At 36.6% G+C, this 27,418-nt stretch overlaps 2 protein-coding genes across 2 annotated transcripts in view; one reads left to right on the top strand and one right to left on the bottom strand.

The window, feature by feature from the left end:
• Positions 1–601: 601 nt before the first annotated feature.
• LOC114251349 (lachesin) overlaps positions 602–27,418 on the bottom strand; it is a 36,642-nt gene continuing 9,825 nt past the window's right edge. The window contains exons 5-9 of the mRNA XM_028185573.2: positions 24,718–24,910; positions 24,066–24,194; positions 22,868–22,987; positions 3,739–3,909; positions 602–2,386 (exon numbers count right to left, since the gene is read on the bottom strand). Of these exons, the coding sequence (XP_028041374.2) occupies positions 2,040–2,386; positions 3,739–3,909; positions 22,868–22,987; positions 24,066–24,194; positions 24,718–24,910 (960 nt within the window). The 3' untranslated portion in view covers positions 602–2,039. The remainder of the gene's footprint in view (positions 2,387–3,738; positions 3,910–22,867; positions 22,988–24,065; positions 24,195–24,717; positions 24,911–27,418) is intronic.
• Positions 25,200–27,402, top strand: LOC114251350 (sodium-dependent noradrenaline transporter-like). Its single transcript, XM_089727635.1, has one exon. The coding sequence runs from the start codon at positions 25,550–25,552 to the stop codon at positions 27,380–27,382; it is 1,833 nt and encodes a 610-aa protein (XP_089583761.1). The 5' UTR covers positions 25,200–25,549; the 3' UTR covers positions 27,383–27,402.

The following is a 27,418-nucleotide window of genomic DNA, read 5'->3' as shown; positions in this document are numbered from 1 at the left end:
TAGACATCTACAACGTAAATGCACCACCCACCTTGAGATATAAGTTCTAAGGTCTCAAGTACAGTTACAACGGCTGCCCCACCCTTCAAACTGAAACGCATTACTGCTTCAGGGTGGTGGTACCTACCCGCGCGGACTCACAAGAGATCCTACCACCAGTATTGTCAATTTTGAATTATCAGGGTTATTTTTTTGAATCGATATCGATATGTCGTTTTTTTATATACTATTTTCATTGGACGAATTGAAAGCCGTAGGTGCCTATCACCGTCTTGTCTATTCCTGCCACGAACTAATCCGTTCCGGTCGGAGAGGGAATAGCCGTTATAGAACACAATTGAATGTTCGGGCTCATGCTCTAAGTTGGGTGGCCATATTTAGATTGTGACGTGTGATCGCGCCGTCCGCCATCAGTTTAAAGTTTAATACTAAATACTCATAATATCCTGCATCTAACTAGCTTTAGCAATGTACATGGGGCAGATTAAAACTTATGTGCAGTAGGCCTTAAGAATTTCAATAAATAAAGCTTTAAATGATAAAAAAATTGTTTAAATTAAAAACAAGTGTAAGAAAATAAAACACAGTTTTACAATTCACTAACAACGTTTACTTAGTATTTTGCACTTCTAGCGATTTACGCCAATTTATGATAATTTGATTAGTATTAGTATATAGTAAGTAGTACATTAGATAGCAATGTTTAGCAAATAGTACAGAACATACAATATTGAAGCGAATCTTATAATACAAATCGCAATTCCAGTATAATACGCATAGATTAAGAATCAATATCATGTACACATATTATGTACATGTATTATATAATTACACATAATATACATATGAAAATATTCACAGATATTTATTGTTCTAACATACCCATTTAGTTGCTGTAGTTGCATTAAATTATATTCCATTAAATCAAAGAGCTTACGGACACCCCATTATAATATCAGGGAGGTTATTAGTAAATTATAACGCGATACATCGCCAATGCAATATTGGTTAATATCTAACGGAACTTTGTCATCAATAACAATTTTCAATCCACTTAGTAATCAATTAATTATAAAAAAGGCTTATAGTTTGTACTTATATGCATAGATGAAAAGAGCAGATAATTTGTGTTGTGTTGTTTTTATGTTGTATGTGTATATGTTATGTTTTTATTTTATGAAATTGTATGTATAAATGGCTTTATCCCACTACGTGAGGCCGGCGCAGCATGTCCTCTTTTTCCTTTCATACCATGCCTGCACTCATACACTTCTGGTGGTAGGACCTCTTGTGAGTCCGCGCGGGTAGGTACCACCGCCCTGTCTATTTCTGCCGTGAAGCAGTAATGCGTTTCGGTTTGAAGGGTGGGGCAGCCGTTGTAACTATACTGAGATCTTAGAACTTATATCACTTAACATCAGGTGGGCTGTCAGCTCATCTACACATCTAACACATAATAAAAAATAAAATAAAAAATTCTCTCACATATCTTCTTTCGTACAGTCCATCAAAGTCTTTTAAGGACCCTTCCTCCTCACATTACTGTCTACTATGATACCCCGTCAAAATTGTATAACGTATTGATAGCTGTAATAATCTTTTTGATTCTCCTCCTTTAACACATGAAGGATATACGGGTTGATACCACCATCCTACCTATTACTGCCACAATCTAGATTTATATTCCAGTTTCAGGGGTGGGATAGCTATTTTACAATATAATTGAGACTTTGAACTTATGTCTCAAGATATCCACCTTGGGTAGAAATATGGTCGCAGATTATGTATCCTAGAGTTGATAAACTTATTTTTCCTTGAAAAATTAGTACTTACTACATATTGGAAAAAAATATAATATTGATAAAATTTACGGGGTAGTTAGTAATTTAATACATAAATATTTTGATTCCGATTTAAAATTAGTTTATTTCATATGCACGTTTTCGTTCAGTTTCATATTCAACAAATTGATAAAAAAAAAATCCTTTATAAAATAACATTGCCGCCATTAACATTGTAAAAAGTTCTATACGTGAGTTTCAATTATAAGCATACAACTTTAAAACTAGTATCGCGATATGTAAATTATAGGAATGTACGCGGCAACAGCTGTTCGTTTCAAATCCAGATTTAATTTCGAATTTATTGCTAATTTTCCTAACTTTGTTGCTTAGTTTTTGTTCGTGTGCTGAATTCGTTGTGTGTTGTACTGTACGATTCCTAGTCTGGTACTGAAGCCGATCTGTGACGTCAGTGGTCTCGTCTTCGTCGTCAGAACGTTCGGCGGAACCGAACTGCTCGTCGGGATCTTCTATGGGAGTGGAGTACTTGAGGTCTCCTCTCCTCGTTACCGGGCTCGTGTTTCTGACTGTTGGACCGAGAATTTCTGGAAGAGAATATCTTTGTAGTGACATTAAATGAATCACGCAAGCCAGGTCAGAATAATCTACGCGTTATTATAAATCTACAAGACGATGACGATTTTTTTTTTGATAACGCCATGTTGTTGTTTCTTTAAAGCGGTTAGTTGCCCTCAATTAAGAAAAATAGTATTATTATTCGCCAATAGATGTCGGGAAGAGTTGATTATTGAAAACACGAATAAAACAACATTTTCTGAAAATAAATCGTAGCTAGATCGATTTATCGCCCCCGAAATACCCTGTATACTAAATTTTATGAAAATCGTTGGAGCCGTTTCCGAGATTCAGATTATAATTGTATATACCTATTAATATACAAGAATTGCTCGTTTAAAGGTATAAGATACGATATATTGTCCAAAGAGTTTTTAATTGTGTAATTTTTATTTCTGTACATCGAAAATAATTCGGTTTCCGAAGTGGAAACAACAAAAAATACCCACCAATCACTAACACATAAATGGAATATTTAAATTTTGTCATAATTTATGAAGAGAATTTAAAGCAAAGATAGCTGGTTGATTATATCCCGTTATCGTACTAGACCCATGACCAGAGAGAGAGACACAGCTTGTCAGTTGTTTATTTAAATACTCATATACTTTTAGTCACAATATTTTTTTAGTACGACTATATTGTCAATTATTGTAAGTCGTTGAATATATGTGCAATTATCAATACACTGGATATTTACAACAATCTGAAATTGCGACACATTTTAATTATAATGAAAAAATAATTATTAAAGTAATTGTGACACATAATCGCTTACGTAGCATCGCAGCCCCTAATTTGGCAGGTTATTAAAGAAACTAGTGGTCTCGCAGTAGTCGAAATTTGACTATATTTAATTGGAATTGTAAGTTTTTACAGTATTATGATTGTATTTTATACTTCTGTAATCACAAATTTCGCCAAGACTACACTATAAAAAATATTAACAAAGACAAACAATATTTAATCTATTCTCAATTTGACAACAGACGTCAAGAACAAAAGTTTGACAATAAATAGTATGCATGCGTGTGTGCGTGAAATACATGGTATGTAGTGTGTGTAATGTTTTCTTTTTTGAATTAATGTATTTTTATGAATTATTTAAAAAAATATTAGCATTGTGCACTTCTTCTCTATATTCTCTATAAGTGTGGAAAATTTCATACTCCTCCGTCCGCGCAATTTTCGTAAAAAGGGATACAAAGTTTTTGCTTCATGTATTAATATATAGATAAATAAAATCATATATCACGATCGTGTTCATAATTGACAATTGCCGTCAAATACAGACCAAGAGACATTAAGAAAGAAAACTGACCATATATCCTAATGAGGCTATCGGTTTCGCCCAGAGAATTCTTCGCAACGCACCGGTAACCGCCTATATCTTCTTCTGTCAATCTTCGGACAGTCAAAGTCATGCGACTCTCAAACGAACTTATAACTGTGTTCATCACTTCGTACTTGCTGGATGATATTACCATCTCATCTGTAAGAACAAATCGTTTAATTATAAACACAACTATTAACGGATTCCTACCACGCTCCTCACATTTCACAAGTGATTTGTGTGCTCTTGCAAGTGCCATGAACACAGTAAGCTGAAAATCGCGGTAAGAATGCGGTAAATAATAATATTTATAATGTCATTGTAGACAACCTCAAATGTTTAGAACAATCCATTCATTACTACTACTACTGCGCTGGAGCAATGACCCCGAAGTGAGTCTTGGCCTCCGACAATAAACGTCGCTATTGGAGCTCACTTAAATTTCCTTCCACAGCGTCAGAACAGCGGTACATAGACCTTCCTACGGGGCAGCGTCCCTACGGTACACCCGCGTACACCCGTTTCACAGCCCGATCCTGCATTAGTCTCCCCCAGAATATTAATAATATTCGAAGAAATCAGAAACGCTATTATGAGGCTTAAGAACAACAAAGCGCCAAGCACTGACAACCTACCATCTGAATTTTGGAAATACGGAGAAGCCTAGCTAGCAGTCCAGACTGTACCCTTATTAAATGGATATGGGAATCCGAACAACAACCTGTCCAGTGGTATTAGGGGGTCATTTGCCCCATACACAAAAAGGCAGCCGGAAGAAATGCAGTAACTACAGAGGAATTCTTTTACTATCTACAGCGTACAAAATATTATCTTACGTTTTACTAAGAAAACTAGAGCCGTATTCAAACAAAATCATTGGGGATTATCAGTGTGGTTTCAGACGTAATCGTAACACAGTCGACCAAACCTTTACTCTGAAATAGTTAATGGAGAAAAGATGGAAGTATGCACAACGTATTCATTCGGTCTGTGTAGATTTCGGTCAGGAGGAAATCGCCCCCTCCCCTGAGGATGAAGGGCGGGGCATGTCGGAGTCGAACTGACTAAAACCTCCTGTCGCTCAACAACCCGCGTCCGAACCTCGCATGAGATAGAACCCATGAAAAGGCAAAGGGGGGAAAGTGAAGCGACGAGCGTATGCTCTGCCGTGTCCAAGTCGCAACCACAATGGTGGCACTCTGCCGTCGGCTCGGCTGTGATCCGGTGCAGGAACTCACCGAAACAACCATGCCCAGTGAGCACCTGCGTGAGCCGGAAAGTGAGGCGTCCTCTGTCACGATTCATTGCTAAAGCCTACGACATTATAGATAGACGGACTATATATAGAATCCTCTATTCTATTATATCAGCCCATAGTTATCCACTGCTGGAAATAGGCCTCCCCCAAGCCTCGCCACAAAGATCGGTCCTGCACTGCCTGCATCCAGCGGATCCCCGCGAACTTCAATAGGTCGTTGGTCCATCTTGTGGGAGGCCAAACCACGCTACGTCTTCCGGTACGCGGTCGCCACTCAGGAACTTTCCAGCTCCAATGGCCATCCGTTCAGTGTCCCCTAATCCTCACCCGCCTTAATATCCCACAGAAGCTTGTGACAATGGTGTAGATTGCTACTAGGGAAAGTAGAATCCATTAATGATTTGCTTAAATTAACAATATTTGAAAATTTTCAATGTCAATTCTCGTATATCCGGCTAACCATATTCCCCTTTTTTATGACGGGGTCTCAAAAGTTTCGTCCCTAAACCATGTAGAACAGTGTAGCGTCAATTTATAAAAATAATTGAGGACGCTATTGTGATATGAGGTTCTACAAAAAAAAAAACCATCTCCAAACAATAGCCTATCGTTGGGAAAGCGATATTTTTCAAGGAGCACAAAATCGTCGAAATTTCCGCATAGACCCTTTAGTCGTACGACTACATTGCGGTACATAAGTATGTCGTTTACCGCCTTCGAGCTGCGGTAAGCCTCGAGTGTCTGTTGTCCGCAAATGATAAAGAGACTAGCTTTCTTTTGGAAACATCGCGGCACCGGCGGTGTTCAACGCATACCTCACACTGTGCGACTTTTTATTAGCAGCAATAAAATATGTCAGGGGACAATATTTTGCGGAGTTTAACTGCCTTTGCCATATTTCACAACACATTTATGTACGTTAATTAAAATAGCACGCCTAAAACTTTTTGCGTAAACGATAACATCGGCAACGCCTTTCTTAATCTTCATTTCCGATCGAAACTTTGGCTTGTTTCCTCTCTAGTGTACTTTGGCTTTATGATGTGCGTCGAAGATGGCCTTCAAACAAAATTACCCGACAAACCCGAACCTCTCTCCGCTTTCGTACAATATTACAAGAAATTTCAACTCAATTAAAGTCTAAAATAACATTGTAATACTCTTAATTACGTTCGAGTGAGGCTTGCTTAATTAACACTTGCATGTCAGAAGCCCTAACATAGATTGATGACAAACGAAAATGACGACCCTATGCGGTTCGTACTCTCGGGTTGGCTGTTGCGACAGGCCAGAGTGAAAGCGCCAGTCACCGGGCACAAGTTCGCGGCCTAACAAAAGCTGGCCCGTCAACAAAGCCGTCCATGGACGTAGACGTAAAACAACTTGTGACCTTAATGCGTTTTAATAATTAGCGCTTCAAGCTCAGCCGAAATTAACGCGATCGATACAAAGCAGCATTGTTCACGTGGCTAGTTTAAACAATATTTTGACGAGGCTTTTAGTAGCGTTAGAATTGTTTCGTGAAACTTTTTAGGATTTCGAAAGAATCATAATCAAAAAGGCAAATTTGTCTTTTATATTTTATTACTTGTTTTATCATTCAAGGTTTTGGAGGTACTCATGACGTTGGATTAAAATTTTACTAATGGCATTACATACCAAAATTACATCTTGGGTCGTAGATGAGTAATAAGATTGTGGGAGGTTTACGACAAAAGGAAGATCTTCCACCGAGCTGGTGATATTACTCGGTAGACCGACTGTCCTAATGTTGTTGTTCAGAACTTGTATATATGCAAGCTTATCTTGAAAATTTCGTAAGCGAGATTCAGGCATCTGTCAAATATCTTGCGTTGTATGATGGCTACCCACCACAAGGTTACTGGCATTGATGGTTCTACAGAAATTATTAGAATCGCAACCAGTCCCAGGCAGTCCAGTCCAGTCATCTCCCAAGAGATCCTCCGCCCTGTAAGCTGTGCGTAATGGACTTAAAAGCAAACAAAGCTGCTGTCCAACCGAAAATGGACTAGCAAACCATGCTTTCATATTGCATTTGGGTCTGAAATGGTTGGTTAAACCAATCAACTTGTTGTAGCGTAGTGTAGAATATTTAAGATTCCTCATCTAAAATCTCAATCCTCAGATGTATGTAAATAAAAGTGTAACCAGTCTCGTTGCAAAAAGAAGAATACGAAATATGATTGATAAACGAGTTATTTTCAGAAAATTGATAATAACACGTTAGTTTTAGGCTTGGATGAAAAGGAATTCTACGAACTCTGATTATGTAAAAATATCGTGGTTTAAAATCATGCGTAAGAAAATGTCTTCTAATTCGACTGAATTAAAAAAAAACTTACCGCAATCTTGCCCCAATCTGTATTCCTGGCAGAAAAGCTAGTAATAATGTGAACCCTAAATTTCGAGTGGCTCAAAAGTCGTTCCCATTGAAAATTAACCCGTAAATTTCACGCGACAACTGCCGAATGGGGAACTTTGAGAAACCGCCGACGGCTGTAGAGCGAATGCGAAGTTACAACTCGGTTCGCTTCATCTGACTCATTACCTACTCTCTACTACTCATTTTCAGAGAGGATTGTCTTGTAAAAAATTAAACCTGGAAGTTTATCTAGAGTTTTTGGAACGAAGTTCCTTATGGGACGATGCGGAGGGGTACCGTAACTGGGAAAAAATGTCCGTAACGTAAGATTTTTATTAGTAATGCACACAGTGTACGACTTAGCTTTGTAATAACGTCCAAAAAATAACATATTTTTTATAAATCATTGTGAATAAAATAAAGTTGATAACTTTGTAAAGTAGTTTTTTTATTAATAAAAAAATAATAATAAAAAATGTATACTCGAATTATTACTTTCTTTATACCTCGAATAGAACTTAAAATTAATATTTTTATAATAAGGAACTTCGTTCCTATCCTGTGTCCCACGACACCACACATCTTTTTTTTTTTGACGGAGATGATAACCTAATGTTAAAGCCGCTGTACGCATTGAGGTTGAGGTCTCAAATACATTGCAATAACTATGACCCGGCCCTTGTAGCCGTTACAATTACCCATGCCTTAGAAAGCAACGTTACGTAACGTACCTACGTAAATTCATGAAAATTGCAAGGTTGATTTTATGACATGATATCCTGCTTTATGATAGAAATAGTTGATAAATTAGAAGTGCTTTTGAATCAATCATGTAATTAGGAAATCACTGCCGATATGGCAATGAACTAATATCTCAACAAGAATAATGTTTTTTACAAAAAACATATATTCTTTATTGTACACACAGTTAAGACAGTAAAATAATTGCGAAAAGTTATAAAATGGCGAGCTTAACTCAACAATTGAGTTATATACCAGCTAACCGTTCTTAAAGAGGGACAGCTTTACATAAGTGAGTAGAAGAGTTACAATCTAATCAATTCAATAACAATAACAATAATAATAATAAACACTAATACATAATATATCAGACTATATACACACACAATTACACACATAAATAACATAACCATATATACGTACATATATAATGAAATACATAAAACAAATACATATAAGTAATACTAAATCGACAGATAGTGCTCCTTTAATACAATAACATACAAGCTTGTCGATTTGTTTAGATTAATATGACCATGCAAGCAGCGCGTGCTATGCTTAACTGTAATTATTACATGCTCGTAATGAAAATAAAGGTAGCAAAACAAATGAAATAAAACAATAAAAATATTTTTATTTGGTCTGAATACTTGTTAGGTTAAGTAAATGAGTACACACACATAGAATTGACTGGTTTAAATTTTAAAATAATTTAGATTGCACAATAATTAATATACTAGTGGATATATTTGAAATGTGAATGTGAGGATTTTGGATAAACTTAAGTTGCATAGGTATGCATTGCAGCTATTATAGTCATCGGAGTGTACGGATGCCTAATTCGTAAAGTCATAGGGGCTCAGTCGTGCAATACCTATTGTTAATTCCGTTAAAGCATATGTTCGAGCGCAAACTACACGTGTATTGTATTATATACTCGTATTTATGTACAATTTCATTATCATTACCTTAAAATCAAAACACTAACTTGACAGAAGCAATACATTGAACTAAAGTAGTTTTAAAGGATTTAACGGTGATTTTTAACTTACTTCATACACGTTTTTTTTTTCAAACATGAGGAATATTAAAGTAAGATTAAACGGATTGAACATAAAATTGAAATATTTTAAGTATTTTATTTACATTGCTGATTTATGTATACACATAAATGTGTAATACTCGTACATTTACTAAGTTTTACTAGCACCAGTATTGCGCATATTATACTTTTTGCGGATTAGATTTTTATTACACGAAGTAATTCCTTCATTGTAGATGTGAACATGTGCTAATTAAGTATTTAATTGGAACAATAAAGAATCCCGAATCATTCATTGAACAGAATCCTGTCTGCGGGATTCGCATCGCTTGAAACCGGGTGTCTAATCCTTTAGGCCGCGACGACTTACAGTATAGAATCTATTTATAGTTTATGGCAAGAAACAATAATCCTATTTATAACATAATCTACCGATGACTGCGGCTGATGATAATAATTTAAAATTAAAAAATGAAGGTATTAGTACAATTAAAATCTATTATTTGATAAATACTAGTGGTCCCGCAGTAGTCGAAATTCGACTATAATTAATTGAAATTATAATTTTGACCATTATTATGTCAAAATTATAATTTAAATACTTCTATAATCACAGTTTTCGCAAAGACTACACTATAGTCAAATAATATTAAAGATAAACAATATTAACCTATTTTCAATTTGACCACAGTTTTTGACAAACTAAAGTTTGACAAATGCATGTGCAAATATGTGTGCGTGTCAAATACATGGCAGTTGTAATGTTTTCTTTATTGATTCGATGTATCTTTTGTGCATTATTTTAGCATTAAAAAATATTAGCATTGTGCACTCCTTCTCTATATTCTCTATAACCGTTGGAAATTTCATACTCCTCCGTCCGCACAATTATCGTAAAAAGGGGTACAAAGTTTTTGCTTCACGTATTAAGATATAGATATATAAAGAGCCCCTTACTATTTTGCAAAAACTTTGTAAGGCACAATCATATAAATTTAATAATCTTGTTCACGAATGTTATTATCACATGGCAAGAATTATCTTGAGTCGTATTATACGATAGAAAGACTCAGAAAAATTTATTGTTTATTACAAAAGTCTGGTTTATTTTACGCTCGGGTAAGTGTTAATGGATTTTTCAGTGTGGTTATCACGTGTGCTTTTATTGTGACTCTGGGTGGTAATTTTTCTACTTTTCAATGTTATTGGAACACATTCAGCTCTTTATACGACAGGGTTACGATCTATAAGTTCCGTGCCGAGTTCGATTATTGAAATGCAAGAATAGATATCGGTTTTCCGTCTCATATGTTAGCGTTTGTCTCAATACTATATAGAATCTTTATTCCCAACTATCAACTGTTTTATGCTAGTATATGTACGAGTATATATCATTAGCTTTGAAGTCTGGTAAGCATGAAAATCATTAATGCACGGATTACCTAAAACAAACTATAATCAGTTAGTTTATACTCAATTTTTAATAATAGTATTTAAATATAGTTATAATTAAAAAAATGGAACGGAAACACGTTTTTTTTATTGCTTAGATGGGTGGACGAGCTGACAGCCCACCTGGTGCTAAGTGGTTACTGGAGCCCATAGATATCTACAACGTAAATGCGCCACCCACCTTGAGATATAAGTTCTAAGGTCTCAAGTAGTTACAACAGCTGCCCCACCCTTCAAACCGAAACGCATTACTGCTTCACGGCAGAAATGGGCGGGGTGGTGGTACCTACCCGCGGGGACTCACAAGAGGTCCTACTACCAGTAATTACGCAATTTATAATTTTGCGGGCTTAATTTTTATTACACAATGTTATTCCTTCACCGTGGAAGTCAATCGTGAACATTTGTTGAGTACGTATTTCATTAGGAAAATTGGTACCCGCCTGCGGGATTCGAACACCGATGCATCGTTCAACACGAATGCACCGGACGTCTTATCCTTTAGGCCACGACGAAGAATTTACAACATAAAAAAATATAAAAAAGGATGCCAGGTTGTCGTTTTATATTTTTATTGTTACGATAATTTTATCGTTCTGTTATACGGGTTCTGGATATTCCCTTTTTAAAAAAACTTTTAAACCAACAAACGTGTTGTCGCGACGGAGATCGAAAATGGACTAAGGCTAATGGGAATTGTAGTTTACTGCTGGCCACTAGAAATACTGACTGAGCAGGGAAATAGGGATGTGTCAGCAGTAAAGGGTACAGGGCCGTCTTATAACAGTTCGAATATCAAATAAAACCGATGTTAAAAATAGCAATTAGAACACGAGATGTAAGAATTAAATTTATAAAATCACATTTTTTCATAGCCCAACGTCTCAAATGCATTAATGGTTCCATTACACTCTTATCTCATCTTACAATGATAATACTGCATTCCGCTATTCGTTAGAGCCACTTAAAGCTACGGTTGTTATATTGATTGATTTTTTTCACAGTAGCAGTATGCTCTCTTCGGTTATTTTCTTCCTTTCAAATTCTTCTCGTCCCCTTTCAATTGGACTGGTGCTAGGAGGTATTAAATTCAACGAATTCTATATACTATTAGTCAAAGCATGGGGTTCATCTACTGTAGCAATAGAAAAATCAGGTAGGTTCATTACAATTTTTATTTTAAAACTAGCTGGCTCGGCAAACGTTGTTTTGCCATATAAATTATTTCTAGGAAAGATAAAATAAAATCTAGATACTGACTGCAACGCCATTTCAAATCGTTGCAACTGTTTAGGAGGAGTTCAGTGACAAGCACACGCACAGAAGAAATATATTTAAGTAAAGATAATATGTGTATGTGTCGTACACACATGTGTATCATTTTGACGATACCCATTGTTGAATTTGAATGCGTCGGGCTTTTCATTAAACACGACTTTTATCCGGGCTTGCTTGATACACAACTACAAGAAGATTAGCATAGAAATGTATAAAACATCTGAAGAATTTTATATGAAACCCGAGTGCGCATAGCACGGAACCGCTCACCTCGTCTTACACAAGGCAATATGAATAAAATATGGATTCATCAGTTGAATAAACGAACATTTCGTGCTCAAATAACTCTGTTCGCACGCAGTGTGTAATGATCACACCGACTCTTTGAATATATAGGGTGATGTAATATGAAAGCGTTTCGGTATCAAGTTTTTTTTTTCTCGCTCGATTACCAAAATTGTTTTTATTTGAGTAGTTTGATTTTGTTAGATATTTTGTTTGAGTAAGAATAAATCGAATTAATTTACTAACTACTAAAGCGAGAATAACACCAAGCAAAGTGAACGAAACTGCAGATATTTTGAAGGTCCATATTTCGATCGATATTTTTAAATTCATTTTAAATCTTAGACTTGAGCTATGCCACAAAAATATCCGTATATAACTAGTCAGGTCATAAGTATTGTCACACAGTAAAAACTTTTCTTTTAGAATGCTGGCCACAAAAAAGTTTATTGAATTCGAATTTCGAATTGTTCATGAAAATAAAAATATATACTTTTTAGAATTTTACTCATTAAACGGTTTTTATTTATATTTAGCTCGACCTGTACGGAATTTGTTTTTTATTTATTTGGGTCAAAATTAGAAATTGAAATTTAAGCACCTTCCCGTTGTCAGATTGATCTGAAATTTGGTACACACATTTAATTTAGATGACAATACAATATAATAAAATCAATGACATTATAAATCTAAGATGGCCGCCGATACAAAATGGCGGATTACATATTTTTCCTTAAACCCCTCAATATGGGTATCAAATGAAAGGGCTACACTAGCAGAATACTGTCATTATGTCAAAATTTCGTATTAGGTGTTACAAGTTACAAAATGGCGTATTAGGTGGGGGCATGATTAGTCGTGTCGAGAACAGTTGCGTCCAAGATTGTGTGACGTTAGAGGGGCAGATAAAAAAAAATAGGTAATTAGATACCTCGTTAGTAAGCGGTAGCTATACCACCCAAGTTAAGGTAATAGGTTAAAACGTGCCGAGGACTGTATGGCATTAGGGTGGGTAAAAATGTAATGTCGTCAGCGCTTCCCCCTCAAGATTGGGCGCATCTTGTTGTATATTAAGCCTTGCCCCTTTGCTGGACTTCTGGCGGGGTCGACCGTCAAAATGCCCCTTAATCGTGGGAACAACATGGTAACAATAAATAAATAAATAAACAAAAATAAAAACGAAACTGCTACACAACGAAAAAGAAGGCTCGAAAAGGCAAAAGAAAAGTATAGAACGAAACGTGCAAAGGAAAGTGAAAATGAAACCCACAGTTGACTACACAAACGAAGAGAACGGTTAGCAACAGAAACACCTCAGCAACATGATACCAGGTTAATAGCACAACGTGAGAGACAAAGGCAGCTGGTAGAATCAGAAACACCTGAGCGTCATGAGTGCAGGCTAGCATCACAACGTGACAGACGAAGAGAGCTAATAGCGTCAGAAACACCCGAGCGTCATGAGTCCAGGCTAGCATCACAACGTGACAGACAAAGAGAGTTGTTAGCATCAGAAACATCTGAGCGTCATGAGTCTAGGCTAGCACCACAACGTGACAGACGAAGAGAGCTAATAGCGTCAGAAACACTTGAGCGTCATGAGTCCAGGCTAAGATTACAACGTAACAGACAAATAGAGCTATTAGCGTCAGAAACACCTGAGCAACATGAGGCCAGGTTAACAGGACGGCGTGAGAGACGAAAGGAGTTAGAAGCTTCAGAAACACCTGAGCAACGCCACGACAGGTTAAATAACCAACGTGAGCGTGCACAGCAACGCAGAGCTGAAAATCATGTACAAGCGTTTGAAAATGCCATTAACACATCGTGTATACACGTTTGTGACATTTGCACGAAGCATTGATATCCTAACCAAATTCATACTGTACGTTACAACACAGCTGTATTAGGATATCTACCTGCAGAACTGTCTTCAATAACAACATTACTTTTATGTTCGCGCTGCCAAACACATGTGACCAGTAATAAAACAATAGCACCATCAAAGGCGTACTGGAATAATCTGGATCCAGGTTCAATACCAGATGAGATTCAAGCGCTCAAGCGCAAGCAGAGCAGCGATTGCTGTGTAGAATCATCCCGCTTGTTAAAATCGTAAAATTTACTGGGCTATACGGGCAGTACGGTTTCCGCGGACAAGCAGTGTTGTTTGCCCAAGATATCTTTGAGGTCAGTGAAAGATTACCTAATATGCTTCCAAGATCTTCCAGCCAGGTGGGTATCGTTGTAGTTACAGAATGTTTGGAGAATTTGAACATCACAAGAGAGTTCACAATATCTCGCGAAAAATTCTACAGCGCTTTAAGATGGTTAACTAGAAATAACCCACTTTATAGAGATGTACGCATTGACGAAAATGTCCAGATTAGTGAACAAGACTTAATACGACTTAGTGTGCCAGATATACCTGAAAACGGTGAACCTGAAAGAATTGAAATTCCAGATGTATTCATTAGTATTAATGAAGTTGGTAGAATTATTCGGGCTTCATGGCATCAAGGTGACCACAGCGTTTTCACTTCGGGATTTGCCGGCGTGCAATGTAATGGCATGCACGTTATTTACCCTAAAGCCATACAGTTTCCAGCAAAATTCAATTATGGTACGGCTGAAAGAAGGATGTTGCCCTTAGTTTTGTTATGGGCATCCACCGTCCATAAAATGCAGGGCAGCACCGTCGACCATGCAGTAGTATATTTGGGCTCAAAATTGTTTGAGGAAGGACAAGCATACGTGGCTCTAAGTCGAGTCAAGTCTCTGGAAGGGCTATCTATGTATTGAGGAATTAGATTGTACTAAATTATCAGGTAAGAAACCATGTAATAATGATGCACTGAATGAATTAAATAGAATGAGGAATATTCGGTAGACAATTTCACTAAACACTAAAAACAAGAAAATAAAAATTGGTAAAAAAACTTTTAAGTTAAACGGTTTTATTTTATGTGCACTGAAAACTACAAAATAAATAAATAGTTACTTACCTATCAACCTACGTAGGTCATCTCGGTCATTAATATCTCTGATGGTAGTGGTTGTCATAACATGAACCATGACAGCGGCCGAAAGGCAGTTCATGAAAGAACACTAACACCAGGGTTTGCTTGGTAGGTAAACTAAGCACACACTATAACAAGTAGGTATTTTGACCTTCTAGTTCAGAAATATTTTAGTACTAGGCAGAATAGCTTTTAGGCATATTAGACTAAAATAAAAACGTGGGGCCCCTCTGAAATCATACCTATGGCAGAGCATATCTTATACTTTGGTAGATCATGAGCTCGGCGCTCGCTGGTGAAGCCGCCACGGCTGGTTATTGATGGTCAAAACCTCCAGTTACGATTATAGTAAGTCGATTCAGCGGACCCTGGACTCCGGAGCTATGAGGTTTCGGATGCGACCGGGGTAAGCCGCTAGGATGATGATGATAACGATTATAATAAGTCGATACAATCCACACTTAGTATAGTAGAAAGTAATACAGAAATAATAATGGGCCCCACGTTTTTATTTTAGTCTAATATGCCTAAAAGCTATTCTGCCTAGTACTAAAATATTTCTGAACTAGAAGGTCAAAATACCTACTTGTTATAGTGTGTGCTTAGTTTACCTACCAAGCAAACCCTGGTGTTAGTGTTCTTTCATGAACTGCCTTTCGGCCGCTGTCATGGTTCATGTTATGACAACCACTACCATCAGAGATATTAATGACCGAGATGACCTACGTAGGTTGATAGGTAAGTAACTATTTATTTATTTTGTAGTTTTCAGTGCACATAAAATAAAACCGTTTAACTTAAAAGTTTTTTTACCAATTTTTATTTTTAAATATGGAGTGGACGCTTAAAGAAGACCGTGTTGCAGTTATTGCGTTGCATCGTTGCGGTTACGCGCCAATTAAAATTTTTAACATACTGAAAAATTTTAATATAACCAAAAGATTCGTTTATCATACCATCAAACGATACAATGAAGGCTCTAGTGTAGATGACAGGTCAAGAAGTGGTCGCCCTCGGTCTGTTAGGACTCCAGCAGTGATAAAAGCTGTGAAGGCGCGAATTCAAAGAAATCCCAAACGTAAGCAGAAACTGTTGGCTCTTCAGATGGGGTTAAGCAGAACCACGGTGAAAAGGGTGTTAAATGAAGACTTAGGGCTTCGGGCATATCGAAGAAAAACAGGACATCGTTTGAATGCTCGTCTAATGGACCTGAGACTGAAGAGATGCCGCGCTTTGCTGAAGCGGTACGCGGGAAAAAAATATCGGGAAATTCTTTTTTCGGATGAAAAAATTTTTACCGTAGAAGAAAGCTACAACAAACAAAATGATAAGGTGTACGCACACAGTAGTGAAGAAGCGAGCAACCGTATTCCGCGTGTCCAACGAGGTCATTTTCCATCCTCGCTCATGGTATGGTTGGGAGTTTCTTATTGGGGATTAACAGAGGTACATTTTTGTGAGAAAGGTGTAAAAACGAATGCAGTTGTGTATCAAAATACAGTCCTGACGAACCTTGTGGAACCTGTTTCTCATACCATGTTCAATAACAGGCACTGGGTATTCCAACAAGATTCAGCGCCAGCTCATAGAGCGAAGAGCACACAAGACTGGCTGGCGGCGCGTGAAATCGACTTCATCCGGCACGAAGACTGGCCCTCCTCCAGTCCAGATTTGAATCTGTTAGATTACAAGATATGGCAACACTTGGAGGAAAAGGCGTGCTCAAAGCCTCATCCCAATTTGGAGTCACTCAAGACATCCTTGATTAAGGCAGCCGCCGATATTGACATGGACCTCGTTCGTGCTGCGATAGACGACTGGCCGCGCAGATTGAAGGCCTGTATTCAAAATCACGGAGGTCATTTTGAATAAACTTTAGTGTCATAAGAATCTATGTTTTGTTAAGTTCATTTTGGTATATGAATGGTTACATAATGAATAAACTTGTTTCAATTATTTTACATTAAACGTGTGACAGAATTTATGACCTGACTAGGTATATAGTATATAATAATATCTAAGCAATGCTACTCTTTAAAACCCTATCCCAAGAAATACATATTTCTTAATTCATATCATTCTCCTGCCCTTCTCCCAGTCGGCGCAACATGTTTTCTCCTTCCATACTCCTCTATCATATGTCATTTCTTCGCTCACTCCCCTCTTACACATATCGTCTTTCACGCAATCCATCCATTTCTTCTTAGGTCTAGCTCTTCCTCTATATCCTTCCACATACATAATTAACACTCTCTTACCAATCTCATTTTCATTTCGTCTCATCACATGTCCATACCAACCCAAACGCGCACTTCTCAGCTTCTCTGTCACAAGTGCCACTTTTAGACTTCCTGTAATATCTCTTCTTCTTAGTCGCATACTTCATTGCTGAAGGTCGTGTCCCTGAAAGCCCTTCGTGGCTCTTTGTTTTTCTCTCTGTGGCTCCTCTAACATATTCATTCCGTATTCTATTCATTCTCGTTACTCCACACATCCATCGCAACATTCGCATCTCTGCTGCATGCAATCGTCTTTCATCCGCCCCTTTAGTCGTCAATATTTCCTAATTATTATACAATTATACCAACCTTAATCTGTACCCTTATTTGTTGATCTTATAATATAGTCATATTAATACATCCAATACTAATACTACCCAAGTGAATGTATTCAAACAAAAAAAAGTATTAAAATTTTGTGCTATACAGAAATATCTTACTTAGATATATTGCTCTAGAATTAACTCCCCCCACAATGTTTTCTGAGTTCTATAAACATCTAGTTCCTTTAGAACGAAAAAGGCAGTGACTGACTCTCAGCGGTAGACAGCGGCTTGTCTGTGACCCCAGTACTATTGAGGTGGTGAAGCGACGGTAGCCTTACTTTCCACTAGCATATTCGCGTGACCTCAAATAATAATTAAAAAAATAACACTCTAAACACAATTATTATTACAAAGGTCTACGTGAGTTTTAATCAAATATCCTCGTTATCCACTTGTCCATAGTATTCGATCAGAACCAATAAATAATATGTTGCTAATGTCGTATTTTTTCTCATTAAGAAAATTATATTATAATATAGCTTAATGTTATATGTAAGCGTATGCATATGTACAATGTGCTATTAATATGAATTACAAAGTAGCTTTTTAAGAATCAAAATCTTAGATTCACTTTATTCCAACAAAAGCATTATGTGAAGTCAGTGAAGAGTCGTGAACGCGTCCACTGGAACTAACAAGCATTGTCTTAATTTACAATAGCTTCAGCGAAGGACTTAAAACCCACGCACTCGTAAATTAAAACTTAATATCTCATTACTCGCAAGCATCACCCGCCCAGGGCTTGAGCCAAAAAATTCTAATTACAGCAGAGTATAATATTCTTCTGGCGGGACGAAAGTTTCATGTTTTTTTTAATCGCTTTAATTTTAAGATGAGCAGACTTGCTCACGGTCCGCCTAACAAACAGCTACCGGAACTCATATACTTAGTCTGACAATAAATACTGTTACAATTAAAAATAAACAAAATATTACATTTGAATTTGGAATCTGTCATTTTTATATGATTGCTCATTGCGTTTTCTCATTTTGGCGTCAATACATTGTACAATATTTTACGATATTAAAATGGAGTGGGGTGATAAAGAGAACCGAATCGCTGTGATTGCATTACACAAAGTAGGTATGGAGCCAAATGCAATTTTTAAAACTCTCCATACGCTTGGTATTAGTAAAATGTTTGTGTACCGGGCTATTAATAGGTGCAATGAGACCTCTTCTGTTTGTGACAGAAAAAGATCTGGCCGTCCACGTAGTGTTCGTACGAAAAAGGTAGTCAAAGGTGGGCAGTAAGGGAAAGAATTCGAAGAAATCCTGTCCGAAAGCAAAAGATTTTATCTCGGGAGATGAAGATAGATAGCACCTAGAACCATGTCGCGTATTTTAAAAGATGACTTAGGACTTGCAGCCTATAAGAGACGTACTTGTCATTTCTTAACTGATAATTTAAAAGAGAATATGATGGTAAAATCGAAACAACTACTGAAGCGGTACGCAAAGGGAGGTCGTAGAAAAATGTTGTTTACGGATGAGAAATTTTTTACAATTGAGCAACATTTTAACAAACAAAATGACCGTATTTATGCTCAAAGCTCTAAGGAAGCTTCCTAATTAGTCGACAGAGTGCAACGTGGACACTATCCGACTTCAGGGATGGTTTGGTGGGGTATTAGCTATGAAGGAGTGACTGATCCATACTTTTGTGAAAAAGGTATCAAAACATCGGCACAAGTGTATCAAAATACCATTCTTGAGAAGGTAGTGAAGCCTCTTAACAAAACCATGTTCAATAATCAAGAATGGTCCTTCCAGCAAGACTTGGTGCCAGGTCATAGCTCAGTCTACGCAGTCTTGGTTGGAAACGAACATTTCGGACTTCATCAGAGCCTAAGGCTGGCCGTCGTCTAGTCCCGATCTTAATCCGCTGGATTATGATTTATGGTCAGTTTTAGGGAGTACGGCTTGCTCTAAACGCCATGATAATTTGGAGTCCCTAAAACAATCCGTACGATTAGCAGTGAAAATTTTTCCGATGGAAAGAGTGCGTGCTTCTATTGATAACTGGCCTCAACGTTTAAAGGACTGTATTGCAGCCAATGGAGACCACTTCGAATAAGCTTTTTATACTTTAAATTGTTTTATATATTACATGTATATATATAACACACTGTAAAAGTAATAAAAGTTATTCGCAGTAACAGTATTTATTGCAAGACTAAATATAAATTAATAAAACGCCCTCGTACTTTTATAGCATACACTAGTAGAAACCTTTTATTCACGTAGACGTCTTAAAGGCGTCACCTAATGAGAATTCATCGGAGAATGGGATAAATTCTGTGGGTATTATATCGGTCCACTATGCATCAATGTATCACCAACAGGAATTTTTAGTCATAAGCCCTCACTGGTACCACCAGCCTGCCTATTTCTGCGGAATTCAGCGGAATAGTGTTTGACCCGCTTTGAGGTGTGAGACAGCCATTATACAATACAATTGAGACTCAGACCTCATGTTTCGAGGTGGGTGGCAATATTCACGGGTTCATGTCGATGTACTCGGGTAACCGAGTACACACCAGGCGGGCAGTGAGTTCGTGTAGCCATCATGAAAAATAAATGAATCGATTTCCGCTATTCGCCGTCAGCAGTAGTACATAACAAATTGAGGGCTGGGTACTAAAGAGCTAACGACAGATAAATGGTAGATGTGTAGACATAAGCGCAATAAAACTGTAGACACTTGAAGCCTATCTTCAAAAGCAGAAAGTAGGAAGGAATCTATTAATTTGATTATGATTATTTCGTAATAATATCTTGTTTTTCATAGGTAAGTTTTAAACATTTTTCATTAACGATGCTAAGATTATTATTGTGGTTGGTAATTTATTTGGCAAACAAATTTGTATGGCGTATTCGTTAATTTTTTACTTTATTTGGAAAAAAAAAACGCTCAAAAGCTGGATATTGGATCCCCTTTGGGTACAATGTTGAAAAGGGAAATAGGATATGTTATTAACGGTCCGATATTTAAATCGAAAAAAAAAAATATAACTAATCCACCTGATTTCCTATTCAAAGTTCTTTAGTTAATTGACCACTTTTCTTAAGAGCCACTAGCTTAAATTACTGCTGCGGGAGAGATTAAATTCAATGGTGCAGAGGTCGTAGTCATGGTGACCGGGGTTGTCCCTAAGGGATCGTAAACTAATCAGTATCTACTGGGCATGACTTGCATTATATCTTAGGTAGGTACTAGTTTGTCTCATTACATACATAATTGATGAGCCATATTAATCCGATCAGTTTAAGTAATGAAGTTATAGTGAGATTCGAATTTTAACGGCAGATAGCGGCTTTGCTGTGATCCTAGTTTTGCTGACGTCCGTGAGCGACCACTCACCATCAGGTAGACCATATCATCTAACTGCAAAGACATAAGGCAATAAATCATGTTTATTGCGTAGATGAGTAAACTTTTGAGGATTTAAAATGATTAACATTATAAATTGGGCACCATCTTTATTAGCAGAGCGTACCAGAGAGAGCTAGACAATAAAAGTCATAGATACACTAGAATTCATTAGGACATATATACACTCAAACTTTAACATAAATGAGCTTGCGGCCGGCCCTGTCTTCATTGGTTACCGGAGTCCCTAGACATCAGAACTTGTTTGTGACCATTAACTTTGAGACACGATGTCGAACTTTGCTTTGTGTAACGACCATTCCTTTAAAACCCAAAAGCACATCGTCGTATCATCAACAACTGTACCAAGCTATAACATAATATATAAACAAGGAACAAATTGTGAACACTCAAACAAATTTATAAATTTTAACGGTATTTTTTACATTCTGTTATATCTATTGCTGTCGGGTCCATACGACCCCTTACGGGGCGCGGATCGGGCCAACCCGCTCTGCCCGGGTGTAGGCTCCCTGCCTATTTTTTTTTTAATTTGACTTAGATTTTTAGACTTCTTACTACATATATCTATAATATTATCTATCTACAGCTATTTATAGATGAGTTATTTGTAGATGCATTTTCACAAAATGCCTCGTTCTTTAAGGTCCTATCCTAGTTATATATAAAGTGTTTAAAAAAATTAGCGGACCCGGCAGATGTTTTCTTTTTTGTAAATAAAATAAAAACCTAGAAGCAAATTGCAATGTCACTTACGGAATACCGACCCCAAATTTTAATGTAAACTATTCAGATATCCAACTGAAAACCTACATTTTAAAAAAATATCAATTTAACCATTTTTTTAAGAGTACAACGATAAACACCTCACCAAAGAATCTGAGGTGTATGTATTACTAATGAAACTCACCGTGATGACTATTACTTTTTGTATAAAAACATAAATTTCTTGAAACTAATCATGTGCCACCTTTTTTCCGTATATAGTTCTACGAGTATGTCAGAAACCTTTTTTTAATTGAATGATGAGCTCACAGCCCACCTGGTGTTAAGTGGTTACTGGAGCCTATAGACATTTACAACGTAAATGCGCCACCCACCTTGAGATATTCTATATATATATAGTTCTAAGATCTCAGTATAGTTACAACGACTGCCCTACCCTTCAAACCGAAACGCATTACTGCTTCACGGCAGAAATAGGCAGGGCCTTCCTTAGAGTTTCGTCACACTTGATTGAATGTCACGGAAACGCTTAGAAGATAAAGATAAAAAAAATAATTTTTAACAGTCTTTCATTAGCTTGGTATGAATATAACGAAATTTTCTTAACTTAACTTTCATCCACTTCAAGTCCTCCAATTAACTTTTAAAAGACATCAAGGACCGATTATGATATAATAATTTTATCAGTTCGCTCCACTATTGTGATCAACAACATTAAGTATCAACAGGAAAAATAAAGATGAAATTAATTAATAGTACGGTTTGCTATTTGAATTTAAATATTTCGTAACTATTTGTAGGTTAGGAGTTCAATAATTCTACCACAATTAGAGAACTATAATTAGGAACTATGCTCGTTTAACTTTTTATAGAATAAAATAATTAGCAACAAAATTAGAAGGAATGCCATTGAGAATTTTAAATGTATACTCACTGGAATCTCGGACCCAATAGTTTATAGATTTCGGTGACGACTCGACGTAGCATTCAAGGGTAGTATCGGTGCCTAGAGGTGCTCCGATCAGCTGATTTGGAACTTGAATTACGGGATGATCTGCAACAATGAAATTACTGGTCAATTGTAATTTTTTTGTCGAACATAAAATAAAAAACAATTTCTCAAAAATTAAAGTTTCCGGTAATTTTAGCGTTCGTAAACAGACGTTATTATGATTTATTATGTTCTCATTTTGTATTTTTATTTTGATGGAAGGATTAATGGTGGTTCGAAGGCTTTTTCAGTTTTACTAGGACGGGTAGGTGAGTTCGGGCTCAGCCGGTAGAGGTAAAATTTGCTAACAACTGCCCGAGTGCCAAAGAGGGCCTGACAGTTCTCCCTATATATTTGTCTTGTTTAATCTTGATAATATCTAATGTTTGCTTATGCTCGAAACTGAAATCACTTTTCGAAGCCAAGACTTTAAAAACAAAGACTCACTGAAGTTCCTGACTCGTTATCTTCATTTTATTAATAGCATCAAAAAGTGAAAATTCTGTAAGCGTAACTTTGTTCCTCAAATTAGCCTAATAATATTAAAGTTAAATCTTGCATAAAAGCAAAATGTCCGCTTCGGTTGACGCTAAGACGCAAACAGTCTCTTACAGCCAGAAATAATTAAAAGCTACTACTCGCTGACATTAGAGAACACCATTAATAACAAGAAACCTCCGAAAGTTGCCGAGATAAACAACAATTACCACGAATTTGCCGCAGACCTATTTCATTGTCGAAATGAAAGTTGCCGTTAAATATTTTCCAGCTAAACCGAATCGAAAAAGTTTTTCGTTACTAATTAAATAACACGTAAAATTAAATAACACTTATTTTATTATGTAACACGACACTGTGGTCGTATAAGCGTATCTTTTTGATTCGATTTTCATTCTAGAGAATGGGCAGAAGCGTTCCCCGATGCGGATACGCGCATCTTTCTTAGTTCTTTTGATTAGAGGGCTGAGTGAAAAAATACAGACTTCGATCACGCGATTTCATGTCTCAAGATGGGTGGTGGTATCAACCCTCATGTCTTCGTGACCAGATAGGTCGCACGTCCGTTAATTTGTCTGCCCGTCTAAAGCAATAACGAAAAGGGCTGAGTGCCCACATCATTCCTGGTATTGTGTTTACTTACAATGAACTTTAATGATGATTCTCTTGCTCACAGAAGGCGGGACGCCGTTGCTCGCTATGCACAAATATGCACCCATGTCTGATCGAGATATTTTGTTTAAAGTTAGTACTTCTTCTTCATAAACAGCGACTAGGGAGAATAAGTTCATATAAATCATTATTCCAGCAACATTTTAGAGTGGAATAAAATCATTTGAGGTCTATTGCATCTATAAATTATTGACAGATTCAAACTATTTTTCTGGTTTAATCTCGCACTTCTAATTTTTACCTTCAAATTTCAGGTACTTATCGTACTCAAAGGCCACTAAGGTTTTATTCATTCACAGGTTAATGGTGTGATAACGAGCATCATAATTTGTAGAACAATTTTTCCATACAGTATCAAGGCTAAGCAGTTTGTTTCCCCGACATTCCTGGTGTCCGATAAGGACTCATATCAAACTAAAAGACAAATATCTGTTTGGAATACTAAAAAGGATATAATAAACGTTAGATTGAGCAATGAAAGTAGTTTTGAATATATCTACGACTCCCCCAAACCTAGGAAGTGTCTAATAATACTGATATGATGTTATACTACAGAGATAAGAAACGAAAATGACCGTGACTTTAAGGTTTTAGGAAATAATAAAGAATAAAAATCTACCTACCTTTAGTTTTGATGCCGTTGGACTCTCTCAAAACGATATCAGCCCCATCTTCCCTCCGCCACATGACTCGTGGCTCTGGCATACCTCGAGCACGACAAGAAACCCTAGCAGTACCTCCTTCTGGCACCATAATATCACCTGACGTTTCTTCCGCTATGAAGTCGGGTGATACAACTACATCCAAGTAACCTATCTGATAAAATGAAACAAATGGTTAGAATGGTTATAAATATTTTAGACTAAGACGAGAATTACCAACACCTTTTACTGGTGGTAGGACTCTTGTGAGTCTGCACGTGTAGGTACCACCGGCCTGCCTATTTCTGCCGTGAAGCAGTAATGCATTTGTGTATGAAGGATGGGGCCGTTGTAACTATACTTGAGAACTTAGAACTTATATCTCAAGGTGGGTGGCGCATTTACGTTGTAGATGTCTATGAGCTCCAGTAACCATTTAACACCAGGTGGGCTGTGGCTCGTCTACCCATCTAAGCAATAAAAAAATAAAAATAAATTCAACGAAAATATTTATCAAAATTACATCGATGTTGAAAAAGTAGCACGAGTCTTTATCACGTTTGAAAATAACTACAAATTACAGAACAACACAATAAGTTAGGTGTACCATACAGGAATCACCACCCGCTGCGTTGGGGTTGCTTCGCGTGCAGCTTAATTCACATATACTCGTACGTTTCCCTTAATTCTAATTCGTCTCCCGTCGTCATTTAACATGAATGTAGTAAATAGTGACAATTGCTCTATTCCCTCAATTGAATGTGGATAGTTTATAACTAGTTGGTCATGATTTTCAACTAAAACATTACGAAATATGTTTCAAAACGAATTTGCTGGAAATTATTGTCCAGAAATTCAAAGTCGATGGAATTCTTACGGAAACTATAAGCTGATAGTGTGGCTATGGATGCTTAACGAAACAACACTGATGTTCTGTCCGGCGGAGATATCGCATAGTGGATTTTATATTCATGCATTCCTCCATGCGATTTCTGTGATTTTCATCGGAATGCCATTAGTGTATTCAGAAATATGTATTGGGCAGTACATGAATGGTAATGTGATTTCAATGTGGAATTTCTTTCCAATTTTTCGGATTGCTGGTTACGGTATGATATATCTTGTAATTCTGAAAACTATTTATTTCATGGTTTTGACGACTTGGTATTTGGAGTACGCATTTTATGCTGTGGCAGATCCTCCGCCGTGGTTTTCATGCGATGATTATAATACTACAAAATGCATGGTGAAACGTAAGGACGTATCAGTGTTTCAGCACTGCTTGGAAACTCAGTCTCTATTTGATGAAGATTGTGGCTTCAAAACGGCAAGTTATTTATTCTTTAGCAAAGAAATTGGAGATAAAAATACAAAAATGTCGTTTGGCTGTATGTATGAGTGGAAAAGTATCACATTCAGCCTAACTTTGGGTGTAATTTTCTTTATTTTAACATTAAAAAGAGAGAAACTATTTCAATTTTATTGCAAAACTACCATCACCTATGTCTGCTCAATCGTAGTCATTTTGTTTTGTGTTTCAGTTTCTACTAGTGGAACTTGGTACACTTCTAAATTCAATCTCAATTACAGATGTTTTTATTATCATTCATGTATGAATTCAATAATTAGAGGTTTTCTGTCTGTCGGTACTGGATATGGAATGATGGTATTTTTATCAAAGGACGTTTCATTTCGAAGTCCCGCCACGATAACTGCGGTTGTAGCTTCTTTATTTTCTGTCTTTATTTGTTCGATTTTCTCGCTTATAGTTTTTGGAGGGGTTAAGACTATGATTTATTACCACAGTGAAGAAGAAAGAGTATTAGAGGAAGGCGACAGCATATTTTTTGCACCTCTTGCATCAATATCAGAAATAATGTCATATTTTGATGCGATACCTATTTGGGGATTTTTCTGGTTTTCTTCTATTTTTGTCTGCTTATTTTCTAATTTATGGCTACTGTTTCTTTATATAAAAGAGTTCATATATCAATTCACTTGGTCACAAAGATATTGTAGACTGTTTACATTTTTAATCATGTTGTTGATTTGTGTATTGACGTGGCCATTTTACTGTGTCGATTTAACCACAGTTCTACTAGATACTACGGAAGTAATTCAAATTTCAAACAGCTTACTGTTTTCGTTGCCAATTTATTGGATTTATGGTTTTAAATCTCATGCCGTTGATATTATTTTTATGATTGGAATTAAGTCGAATTGGTTTTGGAAATTTACGCAGTTGATTAATCCGGTTATATTAATATTCATATTGCTTTCTAAATGCATTCATTTAGAAGTCAAAGAACACGTCATGTCCTTAAATTCTAAAGTATTACAAACATCAGTTAATCATTTTTTATTTTACGTTGTTATGGGCATATATATTTTTATTTTAGTCGTAGGAATTTCAACGCAATTAATGGTTTACTATCGCAAGAAAATGATTTGGAAACTATTTTCTCCGACTGACTCTTGGGGACCGAGAGATAAGATTTTATTTAAGAGCAGAAAAATGTTTGTACCCGAAATAATGACGAGAGAGTTTCTGTACAGACAAGTTCGCCTGCGAGGATATTACAGGAGCAAAAAAATATCTCACATAAAAAATCAGGAATACAACGAACAAGAATCAATTTTCTCATGAGCTTTAGGCAGATTCTTATTAATTGAATTTGTTTAG

This window comes from Bombyx mandarina, chromosome 05 (genome assembly GCF_030267445.1).
Source record: "Bombyx mandarina strain Sakado chromosome 05, ASM3026744v2".
In the NCBI taxonomy this organism is placed as follows: domain Eukaryota; kingdom Metazoa; phylum Arthropoda; class Insecta; order Lepidoptera; family Bombycidae; genus Bombyx; species Bombyx mandarina.
This window is presented reverse-complemented; position numbering and strand designations above follow the sequence as displayed.